The sequence below is a fragment of the Pelodiscus sinensis genome, chromosome 23, assembly GCF_052426305.1.
Source record: "Pelodiscus sinensis isolate ZL-2025 chromosome 23, ASM5242630v1, whole genome shotgun sequence".
NCBI classification, from domain to species: domain Eukaryota; kingdom Metazoa; phylum Chordata; order Testudines; family Trionychidae; genus Pelodiscus; species Pelodiscus sinensis.
In genome coordinates, this window is record NC_143074.1 from 19693884 (window position 1) to 19721000 (window position 27117).

The 27117-nt window shown below is 48.1% G+C and overlaps 1 protein-coding gene across 4 annotated transcripts in view; it reads left to right on the plus strand.

Annotated features, from left to right (window-relative positions):
- OLFM1 (olfactomedin 1) overlaps window positions 1–27117 on the plus strand; it is a 75868-nt gene that overhangs the window by 15906 nt on the left and 32845 nt on the right. For 2 of the 4 annotated variants that reach the window (XM_025183480.3, XM_006120754.4), the window contains exons 2-3: window positions 18143–18292; window positions 24709–24864. In XM_025183480.3, the coding sequence (XP_025039265.1) occupies window positions 18242–18292; window positions 24709–24864 (207 nt within the window). In that variant the 5' untranslated portion in view covers window positions 18143–18241. Of the gene's footprint in view, window positions 1–14008; window positions 14540–15167; window positions 15191–18142; window positions 18293–24708; window positions 24865–27117 lie in introns of those variants that run through there. The other 2 variants (XM_006120753.3, XM_089772854.1) reach the window with 2 other exon arrangements.

The window sequence follows — 27117 nt, forward strand, 5'->3', positions numbered from 1 at the left end:
TTTGCTAATTAGGGGGGTCCATTCTCTACCAAATATTTGTATATTATCCTTTACTCATCCTTCATTACTACGGAGATATGCTCGCAAATGGGACTTTTTGTTCCCTAACAGTTCACCTTCTCCTGCTGCTTATTATCCCATCACAGCTGTAATTCATTCATTGTGACATCAAAATTGGCTGCTCTGGAAATGATTAATGTCACGGAGACATCCGGCGTAGCTTGCACAATCCGAGTGGAGCAACTCCCAGGAGCCTGTTTTCAAGACAAATAGCTGGGGTGATCAACAAGGGAGGAGCCAGGCGATTGGAGACATCGAGGCAAACCCAACACCCAAAGGGGTTTTGTCGAACGTTCCAAGAGGTGTCTGGTCTGTGGCAAGGGCCCGGTCCTGCTTTGCACAGGAAAGCTTCCCTAAGAGGAGACTGGCATGTTGAAAACAATCCACCTGCGTCGTCTCTCACTTACTCCACTGTATCCCTAGTGATGTCAGTGGCGTGACTCCTGATTTACACTAGTGTAAGCGAGTGTACCCGCACTTACAAAGTATTTAAACATATGTCCTTATGGCTTCCCCCCCCTCCCCCGCCACCTTTTAGACCATGGCAGTGGAAAGAACCTGCCTTTAATTCAGTGATTTTCAAATTAGGATTGGGTAGCAGAATGTCAAGCAACGGGTCTCGTGGCTGCAGAGTGAGCCGTGGGGGCACCCTGCCTGGCCTGGCACCACAGACTATGCTATGCCCCAGAAGCGTCCGGCAGCAGGCCCGGCTCCTAGGTGGGAGGGGGTAGGGCTCTGAGCCCCACCCCTACCCCGAGCACTAGCTCCGCACTCCTAATGACTAGAACCTGCTGCCGGCTGCTTCTGGTGTGCAGCATGGTCGGTGGTGCCAGGAGAGGCAGGAAGCTGCCTCAGCCCCCTGCCCCCCCCCCCACCCGCTGATGGGGAGCCACTCGAGGTCAGGCCTTACGGCCCCAGCCTTGACTCCTGCCCCCAAAGCTGAAGTTCTCATCCTCATCCTCAGCCCCACCCCAGACCCCATCCTCCAGCCAAATGATATTGGGTCGTGGGCATCAACCAAATTTCTTCAACTAGGTCAAGAGAAAAAAAAATTGAAAACTACTGCTCCATTGTGCACCTGAGCAGTAACAATGTGGGTTTCGGTTTTGCATTTTGCCTTGCTTGGGCGTGGGAAATACACCCGTCACTTTCACTTCCCAGGGCACAGGCCTTTTCACAAAGCTGCAGAATTGGGGCGGGGAGGAGGGTAACCCTGCATGATAATAATTAAATCTGAATTAAAAAAAACAACAACCATCAATCCCCCTTCTCAATCACTTGTCATTTGACAAATTGAAACAAACATTACTATTGAGCATGGATTTTGCAAAGCCTCCGTTTGGAGCTGGAATTGATGTAGCTGCTTGTCCACCTTTCTGCGACATCCAGGGGGTTGCACTGGGTGGAAAAAGAGCGAGGGGTGGTTTTGGCCATGTCTGGCTGAGCTATACATAATGCATTAGGTTCGGTGACAAAGAAGACGCCAAGCCACTGTCCATGACGATTTCAGAGCGCTGTTTTTCTCCCAATGTCCCCACATCACTCCCTTCGGGCTGGGCTCTTGCAAGAAAAGACTCAACTCCCGGGAAGTCCCTGGACCTTTGTCACTTCGTAAAACCTCTGGAGCATATGGAAGCAAAGGAGCCTAACACTTCAGATAGGTTTATTCTTCCCTTGATCAGCCTATGACAGTGCTGCTCACCCTTTTTTTTATAAAGTACCTCCTTATAATTTATTTTTATTTTTAAAAATACCCCCAGTACAGTAGACTTCCGATAATCCGGAACCTATGGGACCTAGGTGGTGCCGGAGTATCAGATATGCCGGACTATCAGGAAGTAGTATAAGCTGGTTATATATATACTGTATACATTATATACTGTATATAAAGTGTTCTTAACCCTTTTTATTGTACACACTGTATACAGTATACTGTAATGTTTTAGTGTTTTTAAGCCTTTTTTACCCTTTTTGCTCAGTTCAGCTGCTGCCGCTGTTACCTTGTGCCTCATTTTTTGCCGAAGCTCACTCACTAGGCTCTTGCCATTTTGATGCCGGACTATCAGGAGTGCCAGACTATTGGATGCCGGACTATTGGAGTTTTACTGTACTTACAGTTTTCAGACACACAACCTTTTTTTTCTACCGTTGCTACACATTTGTTTAAACAACTTAATCGTAGCCGGGCGGGCGATGAAAGTTTTGGGTGTAGAAAAGGGACAAAAATAATAAAACGCTGGAAAACTTAAAACAAAAATTCAGTTTTCTCCAAATTTCAGTTGTGTTAACGTACCCCCCAGACTTTTCTTGAGTACCCCTAAGGGTACTCATACTGCTGGTTGAGAAATACTGGCCTATGATACCTGGCTGTTTCTTTAGCTGCTGTAAATCAGTGTTGCACCATTGAAACCAGTACAGCCAGGGGCGGATATAGGGCAGGGCGAACGGGGCGGCCGCCCCGGGCCCCGCGCTTCAAAAAGCCCCGCGCATGCGCCGTGGCAAAGGGGGGCCCCGCGAAATTATGTTGCCCTGGGCCCTGCAAAACGGTCATCTGCCCCTGAGTACAGCCATGCCGCTTTATGGGATGAGGTTTACCTGGGTGGTCGGCAAATACCTTTGATGTCGACACCCGCGCGTCCAGACTATCGCGCTGAGCCGACAAACAGCTGATCAGCTGTTTGTCGGCTCAGTGCGGCAGCCATGTAAATGTAAATGAAGCGGCGATTATTTAAATCGCCGCTTCATTTTACTATGTCTGGTAGCCTAATCTACATGCCTCTGGTGACAGAAGCATGTAGTCTAGGTGTACCCTATGTCTTTGTGTGTTTCCTCTTTTGCACTGTCTGTGAAAAAAGTCTAATCAATTCCTACCTCATAGAGGCTCTGATCCTGAGCTTTGCCACTGGTCTCCACAAGAGTAAGGCCAAGACCAAGAACATTTAGAAAATCCTTGGATGAAGGGTTCTTCATGGGATTATTGGCATGACTGAATACCAATGACAAGTCCCTATGCGTAGTAATGGGGGAATGAATCTTTATATGGTCCTGGCGCAATAAAAGCTACAGCAGGCATTTCTGGTACTGTTTTTAAATAACAACCCACCACTCTGCACTGCCAAGGTGGATGCTCTATCCCCTGGGCCAGTCTTTTTTTTTTTTTAAAGGGGTACTTTATAAAAAAAAAGTTTGAGAAAAAGTACCCCCAGTATCTACAGTTTTCAGACACACACACAAAAATTCTACCATTGCAACGCATTTATTGAAACAACTTAATCATAGCCAGGCAGGTGATGAAATTTTGGGGTGTAAAAGGTACAAAAATAATAAAGCGCTGGAAAACTTAAAACAAAAATTGAGTTTTCTCCAGATTTCAGTTGTGTTGACGTACTCCCCAGACTTTTCTCATGTACTCCTAAGGGTACTTGTACCACTAGTTGAGAAACACTGGTCTAGGCCACTTCAAATCCCACCCCCCTGCTAACTTCAGGATGTCCCTTATCCTGCCTTTCTAGTACCAGAGCCAGGTCTATGCCTGAGGGAGCTGGTGTTGGCTGTCCAGCTGCTCCCAGGGTGGATAGGGGTAGGACTTGAACCCACAAACCAATGTTCCCCAGGTAGCTGCCCTGTGCCACTCCACAACCCATTTCCCCTCCCTACCTTCAGGCTGTCCCTTATCCTGCCTTCCTAGTGCAGGGGAAAGCTGGGGAAAATCTTAAAAAATTATGTTGATTTCTTTATGCTTCTGAACTAATTCTCCTTATACGTATTCAATGCAGACAAGCACGAGAAGTGAACTGTAGGTGCATACCCTGCTTTCCAAATGAGCACTGAAATGATACAAACACTGCTGCAATAAAAGCAAACACCTTTCTGGGAGGCATTTACAGAAGTGTTGCAAGCAAGATGCAAGAAGTAATTTTTCCGCTCTAGTCTGCACTGATTAGCCCTCACGCGGAGTGTTGTGTCCAGTTCTGAGCAGTACATTTCAGGCAAGGTGTGGGAGAAATTGGAGAGGGTCCAGAGAAGAGCAACAAAAATGACTAAAGGTTTAGAAAACATGAGCTGTGAGGGAAGACTGAAAGAACTGGGTTTGTTTAGTCTGGAAAAGAGAAGCGTGAGAGGGGACATGATAATAGCTTTCCAGTTCCTAAAATGTTGTTATAAGGAAGAGGGAGAAAAATTGTTCTCCTTGACCTTCGAGGATAGGACAAGAAGCAATGAGCTTAAATTGCAGCAAGGGAGGTTTAGGTTGGACATTAGGAAAAACTTCCTAACTGTCAGTGTGGTTAAGCACTGGAATAACTTGCCTAGGGGGGTTGTGGAATCTCCATCACCTGAGATATTTAAAAGCAGGTTAAATAAACATCCGTCAGGGATGATCTAGATCAGGGGTGGCCAAGAAGGTGCCAGTGGGCCGGATCCAGCCTGCCAAGCCACCGGATCCGGCTTGCGGCTGCCTCGCCAGAACCCTTGGGAAGAGAACAGCTCACGCTCTAAAAAGCCAGCTGTTCTCTGCTATGGACTGCTGGAGAAGGAGGAAGGAGACTTCTCATGCTTTTCCTGCCCCCCAGCAAAACATCTCCGCTCCCACTGACCACTCTCTCAGTTTCTGCCCAATAGGAGCTGAGAATTTTTGCTGGGAACAGGGGCAGTGTGGGAAGCCTTCTCCCTCCCTCCCCATCTCCCCATCATGCCTGGAGTGGAGCCACGTGGAGCAGCAAGCGGCCTGCCGCAGACAGTCTGCCTCGGGTTTCTGCAGGTAAGCGCCTCCCAGCCAGAGCCTGCCTCTGGCGCCCCACCCCCTCTCTCCCCTCTGAGTACCTGCCCCAGGCTACCACCCAAACCCTCTGTACCCCTTTTCCCCTTTCTCTCCGGTCACAACTCCCTCCCAGACCCTGTACCCCCTCCTACATCCCACCACAAGCCAGAATCTTCTCCTGTACCCAGCCCCCCTCCCTGACCCTACACCCCATTCCCCTGCTTCTGGTCACCACCAAAACCCTCTGCACCCCCTTTGCCCAGGCCATAACTGCCTCCCAGACCTTGCACCGCCTCCCACAACCCTTCCCAAGGCCAAAATCCTCTCTTACTGGACCATGCACCCCAAGCCCCTTCCCCAGATCACAGCCCCCCTCCTTCACCCAACCTCCATCCCAGAAGGCACACCCCCTCCACCAAAGTGCAGCCCTTGCCCACTTGGCAAAATCTTGGAGTGCCCCCCCCCTTAAAAATTATTGCTCACCCCTGATGGTGCTTGGTCCTGTCGTGAGGGCAGGGGACTGGACTCGATGACCTCTCGAGGCGCCTTCCAGTTCTATGCTTCTAATATTCTCCGTGTCGTTCAGAATCAGGTGTTCAGATACAATGTTGGTGAGCACAGCACAAGAACCCAAACAGACTAGTATAGAACAGAAAGATGTGTTTTCCTCGAGATGCCCTCTGCAGAGGTAGTTCAGCCTTAGACACAGGCATTCATTGCTACCATCCCGGTACGCATGTCAGGAGAGATTTTTATCTCAGCAACACCAACGTAAATCTGACTTGTTCCAATGTAGCACACTCAAGGGTTCGTCTAGATTTCATTCCTCTTTCGAAAGAGGAATGCAAATGAGGGAAATAAAAATGCAAATGAAGTGCTGATTTAGAAATCTCGCGCTTCATTTGCATAATCTCGCCCGATTACTTTTTCGGAAGAGATTTTTTTTTAAAGCGTCTACAAGGGATTCTTTTTTTTAAAAAACCCTTTTTTAAAGAACCCTTATTCCTAAAAAAATGAGGCTAACAGGATTATTTCAAGAGAGGTGGTTTTTTTTCTTCGAAAGAACCCCATCTAGACTGCTTTTTTTTCCGAAAAAAACTCTTCCAAAAAAGCGATTGGAAGAGATTATGCAAATGAAGCATTTTCATTTGCATTTTCGATTTCCCTCATTTTCATTCCTCTTTTGAAAGAGGAATGTAGTCTAGATGCACCTTTACATGTTTGTTGGATATTTGACCTAAAGGGAAAATGTTCTATCATCCCCCAGTATTTACAGCAGCTTTCCATGGGAATGGATGGATCATGAGAATTCAGTACAGGAAATACCGGTAAGATTTAGGGAAATTCAATCTCCGTCCCCTAATGAAGGTCTTCTAATGACAGTGACTCAGCAATATGAGCAATCCTGTGATAACAAGCTACGGTGTGCAGACAAGGAAGGGAAGATATCTTCATTTTAATTCCATTCGTATTCAGGCAAAGTGCCATCAACATCAATTAGGGAGACAAGGTGGGTGAGGTACTAATTTCTTGGACCAATTTCTGTTAGTGAGCAAGACACGCTTTCAAGCTTGTACAGTGCTCGTCTTCTGAAGAATATATTTTTCCTCATCCTCTTTGTTTCTCTAGTATCCTGGGAGTAACATGGCTGCAGCAACACAACCTACAGCAACATCAATGCCAGTTTTACCTGTCATTGAGGGCCAACTTTAAACAAGGAGCTCAGGATCTGGTGCCATGAAAAAGTGCAGGAGGGACAGAGAAGCTTGGGTTACTTTCTGGATCCCCAGGGTTATTGGGTTTGACCCAAACTGTAGTGGGAATTTTTTCATTGTCATCCATCAGTGACCTTTGGGAAAAGGCTCATCATGAACAATAGTGAAACACTACGGCTGTGTCTAGCCTGCATCCCTTTTTCGTAAAAGGGATGCAAATTAGACATATCGCAATTGCAAATGGAGTGGGGATTTAAATCTCCCCCGCTTCATTAGCATAAAAATGGCTTCCGCTTTTTTCTGGCTCGGAGCTTTGCTCATTTTAAGAGGGATAAGGGATCTTTCGGAATAGGCTTTATTTTCCGAAAGATCCACATCTAGACTGGCGCTTTTTCCTGGCAAAGCTCCAAGCCGTAAAAAAGCAGCAGCCATTTTTATGCTAATGAAGCGGGGGAGATTTAAATCCCTGCTTCATTTGCAATTGCGATATGTCTAATTTGCATCCCGTTTACGAAAAAGGGATGCAGTCTAGACACAGCCTACAGGTTGACCTCTGTAGTTCGGCATCCTTAGGACCTGATTGGTGCCAAACCAAGGAATTTGCCGGACCACAGGAGCTCAATAGAGTCTAGTCCTATGACCAACACTTCCACTGCTTGCTGGGCATTTAGGGGTAAATCTTAGAAGACGTTTAGGGGTAAATCAGAGCTAAATCACAGCACAGAACACTGTGAGCCAGGACTGGTGGCTGGAAACCAACTCTATGGGACTGTGAGAAACTTAGCTACACCTGTGATAAGTGGACATCCAGCCAACTAACATCATGAGGCATGTCTACACTGCAACACTATTTCAAAATAACTTAGTCCATATCTACACAGCAGGCAGTTATTTCAAAATAGTGTCAAAATACTGTCAAGCTGGAGGATTTCTAATTCCGACATCTGTAACCCTCATTGTACGAGGAGTAAGGGAAGTCAGAGGAAGAGTGCTCTAATTCGAAAGAAGTGCTGTGTGGACGCTCCCTATTTCGAAATAAGCTATGCAATTGACATAGCTCCATTTACGTAGCTTATTTCAAGTTAAGCCCTGTGGTGCAGACGCAGCCATGCTGGGCTATGAATATTGCTGGACCAGAGAGTGCCGGATTAGAGAGGTTTGACCTGTATTACCCTGAGAGGGTCCTGTTATCGGCAGGAAGAGAATCCCATTTAAACTCTTCCAATCTGTAGCCATTGGTTGCATCCAGAGATTGGACCCAATTGCGCTCTCATTGACCGGCCCCGCGACCATCACCTCACCTTTCCGGGGATCTTGTGAAGTGCTTGACTTTGCTGTTTCTTTAAATTCCCCTGATCGATTGTAAGGGCACGGCCTGGTGCCACTTCTCTGGCCCTGGAGAGCTCTGCCCACATCAGGAATGCTGGGAACCCCAGAAGGGCCCAAAGTTAGGGCCAGGGGTTAGGGTTATGGGTTTGTGCCCACCGGCGGAGGGCAAGGCAGAAGTACACCACTGCCCGTTTCCCCTTTAGAGGCTTTGCTCCCACATGGAGAGGTCGGGGGAGTTTTGCTGGTGATCTAACTGGAGCAGGAGTAGGCTGCAAGCAGGGCTGAGGTAACTATAGTTGCGAAACTGCCTCGTGGCCATGAAATGGAGCCTTTTAGCCACCCGGGGGAGGAATGTAGACGCCTAGATGACAGGTTTAGCTGGGCAAAGCCACTCTAGTCAGCCTTGACTGATCTCCATCACTGCCAGGGATGGTTTACTTGGCCCTGCCTCAGCACAGGGGAGTGGGTTAGATGACGTCTCCCTTCTATCCTGACATTTCTAGGCTCCCACGGCATATGGGATAGGGTTGTCCCATTATAGCAAGCATGGAAATATGGCCTGATGATTAGAACGTTAGGTGCAACTCAGACGATTCCTTGCTCAGCGTGACCTTAGCCTTTGCATGTCTGTTCCCCATCTTTAAACCTGTGATAACTGCCCCGCCGTTCCTCACGGGATTCATCCCTTAAAGACTGTGAGGTACGTGGACACTTCAGTAATGGAGACCTGAGACATCTGGAGGGACTTTGTGAATGATTAGTTAGCTAAAAAGTTACAGAAGCAGGAAGTTACTCCTGCTGGCAGATACTAATCCTCGTTTTTGCCAGTGTATCTCTGACCTAGGCAATACCGAAAATGCGGATGGCATCACCAACATATCTCACTTAGCTCAAGATTGCTGATGAGCAGACGTTGGCAAGGGAATATAGACTGGCAGAGGCAGCCTGCAAGTTGTCTTTTAACAAATCCATCTCAGAGCTATCTAGAAATTCCCAGGGGCGGGGAGCAAGAAGTTATCAAGGGGACTGGATATAGGACAATTCTTTGCGCTATTGTATTTATTATCACTGATGATCTACTGTATAATAAAACATTTTGAAGGAGATGCATGCAATACCCATCTACGCTAGAAGGTGGCACTCGAATTCAACAATTGCAGAAGCTCTCTGGCAGCGGAGTTGCATAATATGCTTGCCGGTCGCTGTTTGGCAATTGTACTCCAGCCAGAAACGAGATCTTCTTGCAAATACAAAGTTAAACACCTTCAAATTCCCTCCCTACACAAAGGTGAAAACCACAAGGTTGCAGCGGTAAAACTTGGACACTGCAGACCCTGGAAAGAAATTAGATAATTGCATATAATTCTCCATCTTACCTTAATCGTTTTCTCATTTTGAATCTGGAGAGGAGGAAAGCGTTTGCATTACTATTATTTTTTTAAGTGCTGTGATTGCGTCTTGTGCTTTTGGAAATCTCAGGAATAGTGAGATATGAAGCCGATTCCCCGGAGGCTGCCTTTATTACTGTGGAGGAAGAGATGTGATTGTTTTATACTTTAGGGAAGCCTGCATATTACCAGAGGATTAATTTTGTAATCTGTCCTTTGCATGTGGTATTTAAATGTTAACCTAGAAAAAAATAAGATGGAATTGTGAATTTCAATCAGAGGAACCTTTCTTTCTGCAGTCATTCGGAAAGTTATATAAGCTCCTCGAGGAACTCTTTTAAAATCTTGAATGAGTGCTGTTTTCTTACACAGATGCCATGGTCAGGGAAAATGTTTTGACAAAGCCATCAGCCCAGCTTCCACGGAAACGCCAAGTGGCTTCCTACTTACAGTTGGGGTCACTGCAGTGCAAGCAAACGCAGGGTGAGATTTTTTCTGAGAAAGACACCAAGACGCCAAATTCCCCTCCTCGTGTAAACCAGGGTAGCTCCACTGACTGCAGTGGATTGCACCAGATGAAGATCTCGCCCGATGTGTATAATATGATGTAAACTGTCAACTTTGGGGCAGAATGGGAGGGCGGGATTGACCAAGACTGAAACATTTCCATTAAATAGAAACTTAGTTGCAGCCTCAGCTATGTAAAAATGGATGCTTTTTCATCACTTAGGTCTGAAGTCCCAGAGATACCATCTGGGAAAATGTAGAGACTCATTTGTTTGATATAGCCCAAACTAATGAGGCAGGTATGATCTGAAATGTGTGGCCTTTGACTCCCACCCAGCTGTTACAGAAACCTAAGGGGGGAGGCTGAGGTGATGGTGTTTATCTTTTGTTTCCCCATCCGTATGTTATACCCAGTGGTCTGTCTCACCTTATATTTACACTGTCATCTCCTTGGGCCAATGATGGTCTTTTTGTCGTGTGTTTGTGCAGTGACTGACACAATGAGGCCACGATCCTTGATGGGGGAGCTACTGTAATACAACTCCTCCGGTTGATTAACACTGCGGTAACTTTAGGCTTGTCTTCACTGCACCAGCAACACTGCCAGGAGCGATCCACTGGCTGTTGCTGTATTGTGTCTGCTTAGACACTATAAATCAATCTCCGAGCATTCTCCTGTTGACTGTGGTATTCCACCAGGATGAAAAAAGTAGCCAGAGTTAATGGGAGAGCAACCACCACCGACCTTATTGCATGGAAGAAGCCATGGTCAGAAGGTTGACTTCACCTACTCTATGTGCATAGCTGAGGTCACGTAGATTAGCTCAACGGTGGGAATTAGTGTTGACAAGGACTATCTCTCATCCCCTCAGCCCCAATAAATCTGATATCCCTCCCCGGGTGGAGAGTAACTCATTTCCTCAGTAACTCATTGCTGGAGAACAGCCCTCCCCAACTTAGGACAATGAAACAGAAATGGAGACCTACATGCCAAACACGTCTAACATGAAGGATCTTCTCCTCTCCGTCTGATGCCCCACACTAGCCACCAATCAATTGATCACAGTTCCTCCTTTGAATCTGCTTGTTCTCCATCACATCACCCTCCTTCCGCCCACCGGCTTACTTGACCATTCAGTCACGCCTCAGGGAGGGCTCTTTGATGTCTGCCCCCACTGTGTCTTTCTCCATTCGGAAGGGGCTGGTCTTCCTTTGGAATTGGAACGATGAAAGGTTAAGGGAGGGGAAGTCTACTGATGGGGCTCAGATTTTGATTCCACTGCCTGATTTCAATGTTCAGGGTGGGAATATAAATGAGGCCAGGACATAATGAGGGAGTTTCAATTTTTTTTTTCATTTGCAAAGCAAGGCAGGTGGAGGAAGAGCCACCAAGTTAGCATGGGAGTGCTGAGGACCAGAATAAATCTAAGCCTACATCCGCATTGTGGTGAAAACCTAAGGTTGGGAGTCTCAAAATCCAGGTTAGCTGATGGAGGTTCCCAGGGCTTTGGGACTGAAACATTCAGTGTAGACATTCGAGCTCTGGCTGGAGCCAGAGCTTTGAGCCCTTTCTCCATGCAGGGTTTCAGATCCTAGATGTCCATATTACTATTGTATAGCTTCTCAGCTCAAGTCAACTGAGCTGGGTCAGTTCCGGCCGCACTGCAGGCCTTTTATAGCAAGATAGATATACCCAAATCAGTGACTTTTCAACCTTTCCAGACTACCGTACCTCTTTCAGGAGTCCGATTTATCTTGCGTCCCACCACTGTTTCACGTCACTTAAAAACGCCTTGCTACAAAAGTGTCACAGCGCACGGTGACTGACAAATTGCTCACATTCCCATTTTTGCTGTATCATACACCCAAACGAGCTTTCAATATGCCATGTGCATTTCGGTATGTAGTGTACTATTCAGCATCAACAAGTCACTGTCCATAAGGCATTTTAGTTTGTGTCGATTTTGCTGGTGCTTGTTCTGCCGACTGTTGCAAAACTAGGCACATAGACCCCTGGAAGATCTCTGCCTGTCCACAGGGGGGTCTCCTGTTTGAGAACCACTGGAGAACAGAACGTCACACAGGAATTGGATCAGAGGAGAGACGAAAAGTGTCAAGAAGAACAGAGCCCTTGCCCTGTTCCCCCACTTTGGCCGTGTGACCATCTGATGTTAAATATCAGTTAATTGAAGAGCTGATTAACCTCCTGAATTCTTATCGGTTACTTGACTATTCTATAGTCCCTGGAGGTGAGGCCGGCAGCCAGTGCAATCCTGCCCCACTCCCAAGAAGCCCCTTTTCACTCCGCGCTGCTGCCTCTGTATCAGAGGCAGCAGTGTAGGGTGCCAGGCAGGAGCTGGTCCGTGAGGGGAGCCAGTTTAAAAACCAGCTCCCTTCGTAGACTGGCTGCCTGTCACCCTGCGCTGTTGCCTCTGATAGAGGCAGCAGCCCAGGGTGGCAAGCTGCCCCTGTTCAGGGGGTGGAGGGAGGGCGGTCTGAGCTCCCGGACCCAGCACGAGTCAGAACTGAGCCAGGCTGCCTGCCTGCCTGCCTGGTTCCTAATACCCCGCTCTGCAGCTCTGCATTTAAAGTGTAAGTCCTGGACCCAGTGCAAGCCAGGACTGAGCCGGGCTGCTGGCTAGCTTGCTAAAAAATGTACTGGCAGAGGAGGAAGGAATGCATGTAGTCTTTAGCACTAACCCATGAGCTTTTGCTTATTATCAGTAATTTGGTTAATTGACCACACTACCACATTCCTAGGGCAAACAAGACAATGCTAAGTTGGGGACGGTAGCCAGGGTGTCTGAAGACAAGCTCTATGAAGTTGGAAAGTTTGTCCTTTCCGCCCACAGAAGTGGGTCCAGGATGCCTTTCCAACTTATAAGACCCCTTTCCAATTAACATAGTTTGCCCCGTGCCCCCATCTGAGACAGGGTCAGAATACGTGTATGAAAACTGAGGAGGGTCTGAAAGGGGTAACACAATGTGTTTTCACAATTACAGGATTTTTTTCTCCTATCATGAGCGTTCGTGGGCAAAACCCACTTCTTCAGAGGAGCTGGAGGAAGTGGGCTTTGCCCTTGAAAGCTCATGATACTACATCTAGTTTTGTTAGTTTCTTAGGGTGCATCTACACAGCACCCTAAACTTGAAATCAGCTACGCATTTTGATTACATTTGATTACATTTTGAAATAGGTTATTTTGAAATTTGGTGCATTTGCACAGTGCCAAATTTCAAAATAACGCGTTATTGCGGGACATCCCTCCACCCTTGTGGAGCAAGGATTACTGGGATGCTGAAACAGAGCACCCATTATTTCGAAAAATATTTCAAAATAAGGGGCGGCTTGTGAAGACGCGGGGTAGCTATTTCGGGATACCTCAGCCGGGCAGTGGAGACGTACCTTACAGTGCCACAGAACTTCTTGTTTTTAAAGTTACAGACTAACATGGAGATCCTTCTCACGATTTTTCTCGTGTACCTTAGAGCAGTGGTCCCCAACCTTTCGCGGTTGCCGGGCGCGGGGCCACTCATGCACCATACTTCTGGGGCGGGGCCACGCATGTGCCGCACGCCCAGGGCTGGGGCCGCTCACGCGCTCTGCGCCTGGGGCTGGCACTGTGCATGTGCCACGCACTCAGGGCAGGGGCCGCCCATGCGCTATGCGTCCGGGGCCAGCACCACACATGTGCCGTGCCGTGCCCTGAGGGTGGGGCCAGCCCAGATGTTTCGGTGGGCCTACATAAATGCCCTGGCGGGCGCCATGTCACCCACGGGCACAGCGTTGGGGACCACTGCCCTAGAAGCACAAGGTCCCTTGTGCCTCCTACCAGGGACCCCCATGCAACAACAACACTGCCAGGATTGTCTGGCTCCACCACTGTCCAAAGCAAAACGGGGCGCAGGGCCCATTCTCGGGGATGGTTATGCCAGCCGGTAGATTTGATTCGGATCCAATTCCTCCGCCTCTTGCTGTGATGTTCAGCGGATGGTGTTGGCTCTGGCTAACAGGTGGGGCGCGCCCCTTTGCGTCTTTGGCCCCTTAGACCTCACCCCCCTGGGGGTCGAAAAGGCTTTGCCGGCCTGTGGGAAGCAGCCCGCGGCTGGCCGCCAGGTGACGGCAGAGAGCAGCGAAGGACGCGGCGGAGGAAGGCTGAAAGCAGCAGTTTGACATCAGAGTGCGTTTTATTTCCACCCCAGCCGCCGGGCTCCGCCCCACCGGCCCCCCGCCCCCCATGCATTTCAGCCCGCCCCAGAGCCAGTTTCAGGCGTGTTCATTGCACGTCCCAGGGAGACGCGGGGATTTGGAGAGCGGGCGCCTTGCACCTTAGGAGAAAAAAAAAAACCCACCCCCAAAGCAAGCCCAGCCGGCACCTCTGCCTCTCCCCGCCCGCCCCGGTGCGCGCTGGGCGCTGCGCTCCGCACCCGCCGCCCTCTCCTCGGCGGAGCCCGGCCGCGCCGCTGCGCCCAGCCCAGGGGGAACCGGGGAGCGCCGAGGGGGCGCGGGGCCATGGCGAAGAAGCGGGCGGCCGCCGGCGCGGGCCGGGCGGAGCAGCTGGTGCCGGCGAGCCGCGCGCAGCCCCGGGCCGGTTCAGAATGAAGGGTGGCCGGAGCCGAGCCCCGCCGAGATGTCGGTGCCTTTGCTCAAGATCGGGGTGGTCCTGAGCACCATGGCCATGATCACCAACTGGATGTCGCAGACGCTGCCCTCGCTGGTGGGGCTCAACACCACCAAGTTGACGGCCGCCTCGGGGGGCACCTTGGACAGGAGCACTGGAGTAAGTGTGTGTGTGTGTGTGTGTGTGTGTGTGTGTGTGTGTGTGTGTGTGTGTGAGTCTGGGGGGGGCACCTTGGACAGGAGCACTGGAGTAAGTGTGTGTGTGTGTGTGTGTGTGTGTGTGTGTGTCTGGGGGGGCAGCTTGGACGGGAGCACTGGAGTAAGTGTGTGTGTGTGTGTGTGTGAGTCTGGGGGGGCAGCTTGGACGGGAGCACTGGAGTAAGTGTGTGTGTGTGTGTGTGAGTCTGGGGGGGCACCTTGGACAGGAGCACTGGAGTAAGTGTGTGTGTGTGTGTGTGTGAGTCTGGGGGGGCACCTTGGACGGGAGCACTGGAGTAAGTGTGTGTGTGTTTCTGGGGGGCACCTTGGAGTAAGTGTGTGTGTGGGGGGGACCTTGGAGTAAGTGTGTGTGTGTCTGTGTTTGTGGGGGGGACCTTGGAGTAAGTGTGTGTGTGTGTGTGTGTGTGTGTGTGTCTGGGGGGGCAGCTTGGACGGGAGCACTGGAGTGTGTGTGTGTGTGTGTGTGTGTTTCTGGGGGGCACCTTGGAGTAAGTGTGTGTGTGTCTGTGTTTGTGGGGGGGGGACCTTGGAGTAAGTGTGTGTGTGTGTGTGTGTGTGTGTCTGGGGGGGCACCTTGGACAGGAGCACTGGAGTATGTGTCTGTGTGTCTGGGGGGGTATCTTGGAGTAAGAGTGTGTGTTTGTGTGTCCGTGTGTGTGGGGGAGCACCTCCGACAGGAGCACTGAAGTGTGTGTGCCTGGGGGGGCACCTTGGACAGAGCACTGGAGTGTGTGTGTGTGTGTGTGTGTGTGTGTGTGTGTGTGTGTGTGTGTGTGTTGGGGAGGCAGTAACACCAAGATCCAGAATTTTGCAGGGGGGCAAAGTTTGCTTGTGGCCAGGGCTGGCTGGATGCCGCTGGCCCCTTGTGCCAGGCACTTGTTCTCTTTTAGCCCAGAGGGACTGTGGTGTGGAGCAGTGACAAGGTTGGCGTGGCGAAGTCCAAAGGTCTGGCCTGATCTCCTCCCAGGGACTCAAGGAAGCGGAGGGAGGGGCAGACAGACCTGGGGGAGGGGCAGGGACAGGGACAGCACCCCTTCTAGCTTCGGCTGGCTGTGTTTTGTGCTGGGCAACTGACTAGCTGGAGTCACAACAGCTAGAAGATGTGTCTAAACATTCAGATCAGCTGCGGTGATTGTCCTGTGTCTGTGTGTGTGTGTCTGTGTGTGTGTGTGTGTGTCTGTGTCTGTGTGTGTGTCTAAATACTGATAATCCGGGTCAAAGCCGTCTCACAGGTTCCCAAGGGCAGGTCTCTGATCTTGTAGTGTTTCAGGAGTGGGCGGGGTAGATATTCCCAGGGACTTCTTTAGGGGGGTGTGCCTTGGGGAGAAGATGATGTTTTACACTAGTGCTGGCAGAGGCATTGGACTTGGAAAATCTAATGGTGCAATAGGGATTGTGTTCCATTCCCTCCCCCCTCCACCCACCCTTCCTTCTCTCCTCAATGCGACTGGGTATTGCTGGGTTCATCCAGGGACCTCTTGGTGTCTTGTTCAATAGGCTGTCAATATGGAGTGCTTGGGAGCTGAGCTACAGCCTCCATTTGCGTGGCGGTGGGGTGACTGAGAGGCCCGTTGGCCACAATTCGAAGGAGGGCATGGTCAGGGCCCATTCCCAGCATGGCCGCTTGCTGGGCAGGACACACACAGTGCTGGGCGGGTCCCGCCATGGCTGCCCTGGTGCTTGGACAGCACAGCTCAGGCGCCCCTCTGAGCCGCCCATCCTGTTACGTAACAATCTGTTAGCGAGTGGTCTCGAGAGCATCCTGCAGTGGAAGGTGGGAGTGGTGGGGAGGGGCGTGGGTGTGGGGTTGCTTCCCCTTATTTCTTCCCCGTGAGAGAAGCATGTCCCTTGTGGCATATGGCTATTTCCATATGCTCCGCTGCCAGGCGTCAGAGCCGTAAGAAGGGACACTGGAATCAGTAGTCTTTATTGGGCTGGAGACGAAATCAGGGAAGTTGCAAGTGCATTTCAGTCGTCCCTTCTGGTTCCCTTTGCCTTTTCTGCAAGGAGAGTGTGTCCTGGAATCTTCTCGGTTGGGAATGGCTGGGTACAACAGTCCTGCCGCCTTCCCTTAGCAGGACAGAATCGGCACTTCTCATCTGCGGGCCGTGTGCTTCTGTCTTAAAAAAAAATAGACTCACTGTTTGGAGAGGAAGAGCATTTGAGAGAGTGTCTGTTGGTGGCGAAGGCCTGTTACAAGAACGGGATGAGACTCCGAATAATTTTAGCTGGGGAATATCCATCTGTCCGCCTGTCTGTCTAGCCATTTGCTAGGTTATGCACTGCAGATGAAAGCCTACACCAGCACTTTTTTTCTTTCTCGCTGGTGAAATGCCGGTCCCCTCCACCTGAGCAGAGACGGTGATTAAATCATGCATTTTGCACAAGGTTGTGCAATTGTGTTTCGCTCCATTGCTGGACTCCCTTTCCCCAGATGGAAATGCAATCAGCACTGTGATCTGGGCAGCCACAGTCCAAGGTTGCAGTGCTCGTTAGCTGTCTCCCAGGTTGTTCGGGGCTGGGGGCAGTAAAAATGCTGGTTGCCTTTTCCTCTTCAGAGCCAATTCCTGTTTCAGGATCTCGGAGAGCTCTGCAGATTTGCACTGATTATGGCTCAGTTCGGAGAGTCCGTAGAGCAGCGACTAGTCCATCAGGATGCACTTCTTCCTCTGTGTGCCAAGGAGAAATTGAGCGTGTGCTTTAATAGTGGCATGGCCTCGGGTTTCACACCAGCTGGGTGTGCAGTAGAACTCACTTTAATGATGCCAACCAATCCAACTGGCCCTTGATTTTCCATGTCACATGCCCCCAGTCCCAGGCCCCTGGGGTCCCTATTAGCTGCTTCAACTCTTGCTCCCCTTTTTATGTCATCAAACTCTTTGTTTACCTGTGCCCAATCCATATTTTTGCATTAAAAAAACCCTCTCCTAATATCTTTCCTGGGCCTTCAGAGGAAACTTTCATTATTTTTTCCAGGGGGTCCATGATTTGTCTGTAGTGTTGCTTGATTGCTATTTTATTTTATTTGTAGCACCAAATACTTCCTGTGCACCCATTTTCCTACCCTCTCACCAACCCTTTAAGTCGGGATAGGGAATTTACGGCCGGGGGGGCTGGATTAGGCCCCTGGTTTCCCTGGATCTGGCTCTTGAGGTTTGGAGCTCCCCCCCCCCAGCATTGGGAAGCTGGTGCTCCAGTTCTCTGCCCCCCCCCCCCGACCCTGCACCCCCACTCCGCTCCTGCACCTTCCCAGACCCGCCAAACCCCAATCCACTCCTGCATCTTCCCATGTGCCTTGACCCCACACCTCAGGCAACCCCCTCCCACACACTGAACTCCTCATTTTTGGCCCCATCCCAGAAAATCTACTAGCCTCGCTCTGATGTGTGAAGGGAATGTGAGGTGGGGGTTTTTTTTTGTGCTTCTTACTTTTGTGCAGCCCCCGACTGATTTTTTTTCTGAGTCAGTGGCCCCTGACCCACCCGGGTCTTGAAGCATCCCCCTGTTTTACTTAACCCGCCCCCTTGTCCATGTTATCAATTAGGTGTTGCCGACCAACCCAGAGGAAAGCTGGCAGGTCTACAGCTCTGCCCAGGACAGCGAAGGACGGTGTATATGCACAGTGGTTGCCCCCCAACAGACGATGTGCTCTCGTGATGCCAGGACAAAGCAGCTGAGGCAGCTCTTAGAAAAGGTAACGGGAGGAACCATCCTGCGAAAAGCGGGGGAGGATGGTCCGGGAGTGAAGGGAGGTGGGATTCAAGCAATCTGGCTGCAGTTCTTGGTTTTGCTAAGAACTCTTGGAGCCATGCCTTCCAGGCCTCTTTTCCCCCTCTGTAAAATGGGGTGATGATGCTTCCCGGGGGGAAGACCACTTTGTTAATGATTGTCAGGGGCTTTGATGCATAAGTATTGAGATAGAGGGAGGGTGCCGAAAGCCTTTGTGGAATGCGATAAGATCAGAGGCACACAATGATTGCCATATGTAATTCAGCAGGAGGAAAAATTCTGCACTTGACTCTAATCCCACTGGGATTGCATTGAATTAACGCTTCAGTATTTTCAAAGGCTGAGTCTCGAAGAGACAAGAGAGAAGCACAATTAAAAATGAACCCGGTGCTCTTGGAGCTGGGTTGATACTAAAAAGGTTGGATGAGCCAGCGTGTGCCACTGACATCAAATAACACTGTCATGGGAGCTTGGGGGTTGCTTCTTAACATTGACATTCAGACGATTCCTTTTTAATAGTCTGCTGTCCGGGGAGATCAGAAGACATCCCCGATTTTAGAAAATTCTCTAGATAATGGAGCCCCTTAAGAAACACCATTTCTCGTGAAATGGTCTAAATCGAAGTAGACTCTTGTGTTGGGGCACGTCATGTCTAAATATTCTGCCAGGGTCTGAAGTGTGTGACAGAATAATTTTTATGCTGATACCTAGAGACAGTTGATGGTCTTAGTATAGTAAAACCCATCAAGTGCAGCTCTGTGAATGTTTTGAGTGACTAAGTATAATAAACCCAAACAGGAGCTGGTAGTGACTTACACATTTCTCCTTTGCATGGGCAGTCGGTGAAGGCAGAGCTGGGGGAGGCAAACTCCCAGCCCCACCTCCAGCTCTGCCCCTTCTGTTAGGCCCCGCCCCTTCCCTGCCCCCTGGAGGTGGGGCAGCATGCCACACGCATGCTCCTCCTTCCACCCATGAGGAAGGGAGCAGGCACATGCTCGCCACAGCCTCCCCAGTCCTGGTGGAAGGTGCACCACGCTGCAGCCTCTTGAGCACCGGGGAGGGAGGAGGCAGGGCGTGTTGTGCTGTGCGGCCAGCCCCGAAGCACCAGGGGGAGGGAGGAGAGCGCATCACACAGCCAGGCCTGGCCTCCCCAGCCCTGAAGCGTGGGGAGGACGAGCACTGGGGACAGCAACGCTCCGCCCCCAAAACGCCTACCGCAGTCATTCTGGGGGCAAGTATGGGCGGGGCTGTTCCTGGCGGTTTGGGAAGGCTGTGCCTTCCCCTGCCTTACATACCCGACACCCCTTCTTCTTTGTTCTGTTGATCGAGTTCTCGTTATTATATGAAGAGACCAAAGCCTTTGTAGCATTTCTTTAGATGCTTATGCTACAAACAGAGTCTGAAGTCGAAACAGGAACTATCATGTGGGACAGCACTAGCATCAGAGCTACACACGTGCATTAGACAAGAAAGTTTTGGTCCAAAGTCCTGTTCACATGGGAGCAGCGGCTGTGGGGTGAAAGAGCTAAAATGTGATCATTTCCAATGTTGAGGATGCTGAAATATAAATGTTCATTGTTTTTCTCAGACAGCGAGCTGCTCTTGGCATGGCAGGGTGTAAAGTGAGGGAAGAATGGTATGCAAAGTCAGACGCTCGTGTATGTGTGTTGACTTGTCTATCTCCCCACACACACTCCACCTCACAAGAGAACCCAGAAATAAAAAGAATGAGTTTCAGCCGTCACCATGAAGCTTCAGCTGGGATCTGTATTGAAAACAAAATCCTTTTAGTAAAATGTATCTGCAGATGCTTTTGGAAGCCTTCCAAGCTCGTAAGAAAGATCTGTTGCTGGTTGCAAGTAGTCCTGCCCCTTGCTAGAGTCCCCCTGCCCCTTTTAACTCCCCTAGTTTTGTGCCGGGAACTAGCCTCACCTTTTTTTCACCAAATGTAACAGAAGAAACATAATGTATCCAAAATGTCATTGTGTTTGGATTTTCCAAGGAGGAACACCACCATAAATGAATAGTCACTTTCAGGGATAATAAAACGTCCCTGTAACTGTTCTGAGCAAAGCTGCATGTTTCTGAGTAAGTAATTTTTTTTGAAAAGCAGAGAAATTTCTTCCTTAGAACCTGATGTTATAGGCTTTGCATAGAGGTTTTGGCAGTTAAAAGATCAGTTCAAAATTGTAACCCACTCCCACCGTTGATTCCAACATAGGAAGTGAAATTCCAGTGACTATCCCGCATCTTTTTCTAGTTCAAAGGGCATTGACATCACTTGGCACCTTGTGGGGTTTTTAATCCCTTCTTAAGGCAAAGTTATAATAAAATTTGAAAATAGAATGGGGCACACCCCAATTTTTGTCACAGCATAGCTCTCTATCGCCTTTTCACAGGCAGGCCATGAATGGAGGTTTATGAGTCTGCTGCTGCTTACAAGTTAATGAACTGGGCCTTTGCCACAAATAGTGGCACATGCATGTAGCTCCAGATGGTCCAGGCAGGGGTGTTGCTCAGAGATGGTATCCCCAAAGGGTAGCACCCACACTGGGATGTCCAGGATCTAGGACAGGGGTCTTAACCTCCCAGCCTGCAGGCCACCTCCGGCTGCATGGATTATGCAATGTGGCCCAGGATTTACAGCGGGTTAGAAGGGGATGTCTCTTACTGACCCCTAAACCCCCCCTTTCTGCCATCATCCTGCCTTCTCCCACCCCATGGCTCTCTGTCCCCAGTGTGGCTTCCTAGAATCACCAAGCCAAGTTCTGCTCCCCATTTACACAGGGTATTAATCCAGAGTCACTCCTTCAGTGTCAAAGAAGCTAGCATAACTGGAAGCAGAATTTAAGCTTAAAATTCATCTTCTTATCTGATTTTACCCTAGGGAACAAAAAAGGTATTTTCCCCTTGGCAACTGTTGGCATGTCTGTCATTAGAGTACTGAAAAAAGAGGCTTTCTGAGCACTCAGAATATAGGTGTTTCATAGATAAAGACTACTTTTAACGAAGGTTCTTCAGGGGTCGTAAGTAATTGGAGGAAATGGAGGGAAATTTAAGACAGAATGTATTTCGGCCCCCTAAAGCAGTCAAGCACATGCTTGACCTTAAGTTCATGAGCAGTCTCATTTAAATTTAATCATGGACTTAAGTGCTTTGTTGGACCAAGGCCTTAAAATGCTAATGAAAATAAAAGATGTGGCTCTTTAGGTGATGAATTTTGCACAATTGTCCAAGATCAGGAATAAAAGTAATTGATGTTTTAAAATGTCCAGCATATGTGGTTACTTAATTAAAAAAAACTTATTAGCAATGAACAGAATGGATCTGAACTTTAACAGAGTATCTTTCAGTAACGTGCTTGGTGTAAACTGTGTGGCCCCTTCCCGACTTGCCTTACCTTAATTCATGCCCCCATTAGGCTTTTTATTGAGAGAGCGCACTGGCGGAATTAATTGACTCAGTTTTAGGCAAGTTCAAACTTAATTCCCTTCCCCACTGGCAGACACACAAAGTGGTCCTACTAAGTGGATGCAGATTTTTTCATGGAAGGACTGGCTGGGTCAATCGGATAAAAATCTTGTCCAAGCAAAAGCTCAGTCATACCACCAGAGCGGACAGAGCTCTTTAAATGCCCACCTATCCATTGCAGAAAAATAGATATTGATTTTTCTTCTCCTCCCCATTCAGTGCAGTCTACCTAAAGGCCTGATCCTGCCACCTGGAGAATTTGAACTTGGGATCTCTGGAGTGTAGTGTGGGAGCCTTTACTGCTTGAGCTAAAAGCCAGCTGCTACTCAGACTACTTACAGCAACACATAAAAAGAGACTTATACAGCCTGGCCTAAGCGGCGCTGCATGGGACAGTGAACCACACTAGGGCTTTGTCTACACTGCAGGGTTTTTGCGGAAGAAGCCTTTTGCGCAAGAGTTTTTGAGCCAAAACTTCTTGCAGAAAAGTGCGTCCGGACTTCAAAGCACATTGCAAAAGCGACGTGCTTTTGCGCAAGAGAGCATCCACACTGACTGGACGCTCTTGCGCAAGAAAGCTCTGATGGCCATTCACAGAATGGCCATCAGAGCACCTGTGCTTTTTCTGATGGGGGTTTCTTGCGCAAGAAACTCCTGCGGAGTGTCCACACCTGCCTTTTTGCGCAAGAGCTGTAGTGCAAAAAGGACTTATTCCTCGTGGGGAGAAGAATAACTCTATTGGCAAAAGCCCTCTGTTCTGTTGATTTTCTTGTACAAAAGCACACTTGTGATGTGGACACTCCGCCGGTTTTTGCGCAAAAACAGTGAAGATGTAGCCTAAGTGTGGGGGTTACACTGGGATATCTGTTGCTGTGTGTGGATGGGGGATACAGCTGGAATTAGGCACTGAAAATGTATTCTTCTGATCACAGTCCCCGGACCAGAAGGGAGAGAAATTTACTAGCCTACAAACCATTCGGACGATGGACTTCTCCACCTTAGAATGTCACAACTTATCAAGTGCATGGGTTCCCCTTAATTAGTGGAATTGTTAGTTTCCATATTGGCCTTGCTATCAAATGTTAATGATGGGTCCACCTCCATCATTTCACAGGACGTATGGAAAAGCTAGCATTTGTCCCTTGGCTGGCTCCAGCAATATTCCAAGGTACTTTCTGGTACCATCCACAATTCCCATGGCTGTGTTCAAGAGGAGTTACACTGGCTCAGTGAAGCCCTGAAGGCAATATTGAGTGGCAGGAATCTCTTCTCTACCCTTCCAGTTGAATATTATTACACCTGGCCTCACTGACCATTGAATACAGAAACAGGGGCTAACTGCGGCAGCACGGAACTCAGAGAGCTGCTTGGAATTTGCTCATTGCCCATCATTTCCTCTGCAAGCAAAGAGTAAGATTTCCTTAAGATTTGGGTTCTGATAAGAATTCCAGTAGGTTCTCATTGAGCTTAACTTTAAGAACTGGAATATTCCAAACTGAAATCAAGGGGTTTTTAATAAGTATAGAATCATAGAACAGGATGGGACCTCAAGAGGTCATCCGGTCCAGTCCCCCACCCTCCCGGCAGGACCAAGCACCATCTAGATCATTCCTGATAAATGTCTATCTATTCTGCTCTGAAATATCTCCAATGATGGAGACTCGTCAACCTCCTTAGGCAATTTATTCCAGTGTTTAACAACCCTGAGAGTTAGGAAGATTCTTCCTAATGTCCAACCTAAATCTCTCTTGCTGCAATTTAAGTCCATTGCTTCTTGTCCCACCATTAGAGGTTGAGAAGAACAATTTTTCTCCCTCCTCCTAGTAGCAGTAGTAGTGTTGTAGCACACTGCATTGGTTTTATTGATATTGTAACATCTCAGGACTCTATTGTGTTAGGAACGGCCCAAATAAAGAACAATAACATTGTCTCTGTCCATACAGTCTATTCTTACACTTCTTTGCTTTCCTCAACTGGGATCATGGTTAACATCCCGTAATGGCACAAATGTTGGAAGGAGAAACCAGCAATTTAGCATCTCAGTTGACGGCCATCCTTCAGAATCAGGTCATTCTGATAACCACCTTGCTTCCTCCTTCCCCCCTATTTCAGTCACAGCAGCCTGGGTTCTCATAGCACTTTTCAAAGTGGCAATCTGTGTTTTTCATCATTTGAAATGTGAGCTCACTGGTGGCACCTAGCATGGATTCCAACCTTGTGGCCGCTAAAATCAGAGGGTCCCGGCAGGCCAGCCAAAAATTACAGGCACCATAATCAGAGACTACAGGTGGAAAGATTAGCCTTCAATCATGAACGCATGTTACCAGTATACAGAGCGCTGTCCGCCTCTGAATGCATTCTGTGTGACTGAGGACACACAAATAGTCCCAAGGAGAAGGCCGCACTGTTTGAATAGCAAGGTTTTGCTAGCTGGGTTTAAAGTTGGCACTCAGCACTGCTCCATGCACATCAAGAAACATTCACTGATTGCCTAATTCATAGCTGAGCAGAAGTACTATTCTCCGTCAAATATGCTTCTCTTTAACTAATAGTCTTTCCACTTGCATCTGACTCCGGCTCAGCCAATCAAAGAGACCATTAAGACCCAGGCCTTTTGTCCTTGACTACAATCCTTATTTGCATTCATGATTGTTGGCTTATTTTCTGGAGCATGGCAAAATAAATGTTTATGAAAGCAATTTGCTCTGTGTTGGAGCACATGGTCATAATGCCATCAGATGCTGCTGATTAGCTAGTGAATAATGCATCTGTTGATTCCTCTTTAGCTTTGTTGGCTGACTGGGAAAAGGTCAACGTTTTGCGTTGCGAGGCGAATGCTGTGGCCTCGTGCCTATGGAAGCTCCCGTCTTTGACTTTGTTGCTTTTGTCTTTGGTTATTTCTTTGGACAGGTGCAAAACATGTCTCAGTCAATAGAGGTACTGGACAGGCGGACTCAAAGAGACTTACAATACGTCGAGAAGATGGAGAACCAGATGAAGGGGTTGGAATCAAAATTCAAGCAAGTGGAAGAGAGTCACAAACAACACCTGGCAAGACAGTTTAAGGTACGTACGTCTCCCAGCCTTCTATTAAGGCTGCAGTGTCTCTTCCTCTGCTTCAATATTCCAGGGGCCAAATGATCATAGAAGACAAAAACAATTTTCCAGACTTCTAAGTAGGTGGACGTGCTATGTGGCACCATCCTAGGGTTCTCTACCCTCTGCATTCTAGGCCTTACTCAGCAAAAATTGATATCCAGGCTAGTTTTGCCTGAATGGACTCACATTTTGAATGTACTGAATTTCCAGGCAAGGACTGTTCAAGCACTCGTTGAGAGCGGGTCTTCTAATATGCACCCTTACTGTGTAAACTTGGGACCAAATGACTAAAGTGACATGCCAACAGCGAGGAGAAAAAAATGCCGGTACAGGCTGAACCTCTCTAATCCGGCACGCTCTGGTCCGACAACATCCGTGGTCCGGCATGATGTTAGTTAGCCAGACGTCCATTTATTGTGGGTGTGGCCAAGTTTCTCACAGCCCCATAGAGTTTGTTTATAGCCACGAAGTCCTGGCTCTCTGTGTTCTGTGCTGTTATTTAGCCCTAATTTACCAGCAATTCAAAAGGCCTGGTACCTTGGTTACCATGTGTACTGCAGCAGTGATGGTGACCAGAGTCTTGGGCCCTTTAAATCACCACCAGAGCACAGCCATGGCATGCTCTGGGTGGCCGTGAGGGCCGCAAGGGAGAAGCGCGTTGGAGTGCGCTCTAGCTGGTGCCGAGACTGCCTGCCTCTAACTCCGCCCCTTCTGGGACCGCAAAGCTGCCCCTCCCCCAACTTTGCCCTGGGGCCCGGTGAGGCTGTTGACCCTACTGGCTCCAACGATGTGATTTTATTTCCTCCCCTCCCGTGGTGATGTTTTACACTTTTTTATTTGTGTTCTTCAGTGAACATATCAGAGAGGAAGCATGTCACTTGAAACAGAGAGGCATGGAAAACAAATAATGCTTCACTTCAAGGACTGGTTTCAAATCTCATTTATGCCAATTTAAATCCAGAGTAATTCCACAAGACACTCAGGTACCATGGACCTAAGCATCGAATAAGAATCTGAAATGGAATTACCTCTGGTGCTTCTCTGGTTTTACATTGGTTTAAGTGAGATCAAAAGCTGGCCTATTATTAGAGTTGGCAGAATACAATATTTATATTTGCTGTGAAAGATATACCAGATAAATGTTTATTTTTAACCTTTCCCCCAGTTTTTATCAATTTAAATTTTCACAGTTGCTCAAAATAATACACTTTTTTTCCTGATTGTTATCGTTTAAAATTTTTCAATGGTTGGGGGAAAGCATGAGAGGCCAGAGCAGGGGGAGCACACAGCAATAATTATTTAACAACAGTAGATTCTGAGACTGCAAATATTAAAGCTCTAGAACACAAATTGTCATATGCTGAGCTGCTCAAAATGAATACCCTTAACACAAACTGTAGTAAATTCTCACATTGCATTTTTCTTATTTTCTCTATTTGTTCATTTCAATTATTGTTGGTGGAAATATTTTTTCCTCTGTTTGTTTATGGTGAAATCAACATTTATCAACCTTTATCAATAAAAATTGAATCCTTCCTAGCCTACTTATTATAAATATTATCCAATGCTTCATTAAATAATAAGTGCATGCATATTTACACGTGCATTGCTGTCTCAAAGCATCTTCAACGAAATGTTGTGGACAATGGTTTAAAGACAGCCTTTCTTTCCATTAAAAAAAAGTTTGGCGAAATAAAGGCTGCGTTTCTGGAGAACAAAATTAATTATGGTATTTTGGCATGATTAAATAGCATTAAGGAATAATTTTCATAATAATTGCTGCCCAGGCGTTATTTTAAATAACAGTCACAACATTTTGTCTCTGCCCAACTCCAACATTAAAATGTGAGTGGTGGGAGTTCTGTTTGTTTTTGGTTTTTTCCTACCATAAAAGTATTTGTTTATGAGTGGATGTCTGTGTAAGGCAGGGTAGTAAGCTAGCTCCTCAACAGTATTTCATTTTCTTGCTTGCAGGGCTAACTTAAAAGAAAGTTTTTTCAATGCTGCAGTGACTGAAGAAGCAGTTCACTCCCATGTAACCATGAAAAGAGGGTCACAGAGCATTTTGCACCATGCATTTTTATTTTTATTTTATTTTCCAAATTAGTACCATATCTCACTAAGGAACCTTGCACCACAACCGAGATCTTCCTTTGCATGCAATTGTAGATGCATTTCATGAATAGTTTGAAACCCTTGTCAATGCATATATATATATAA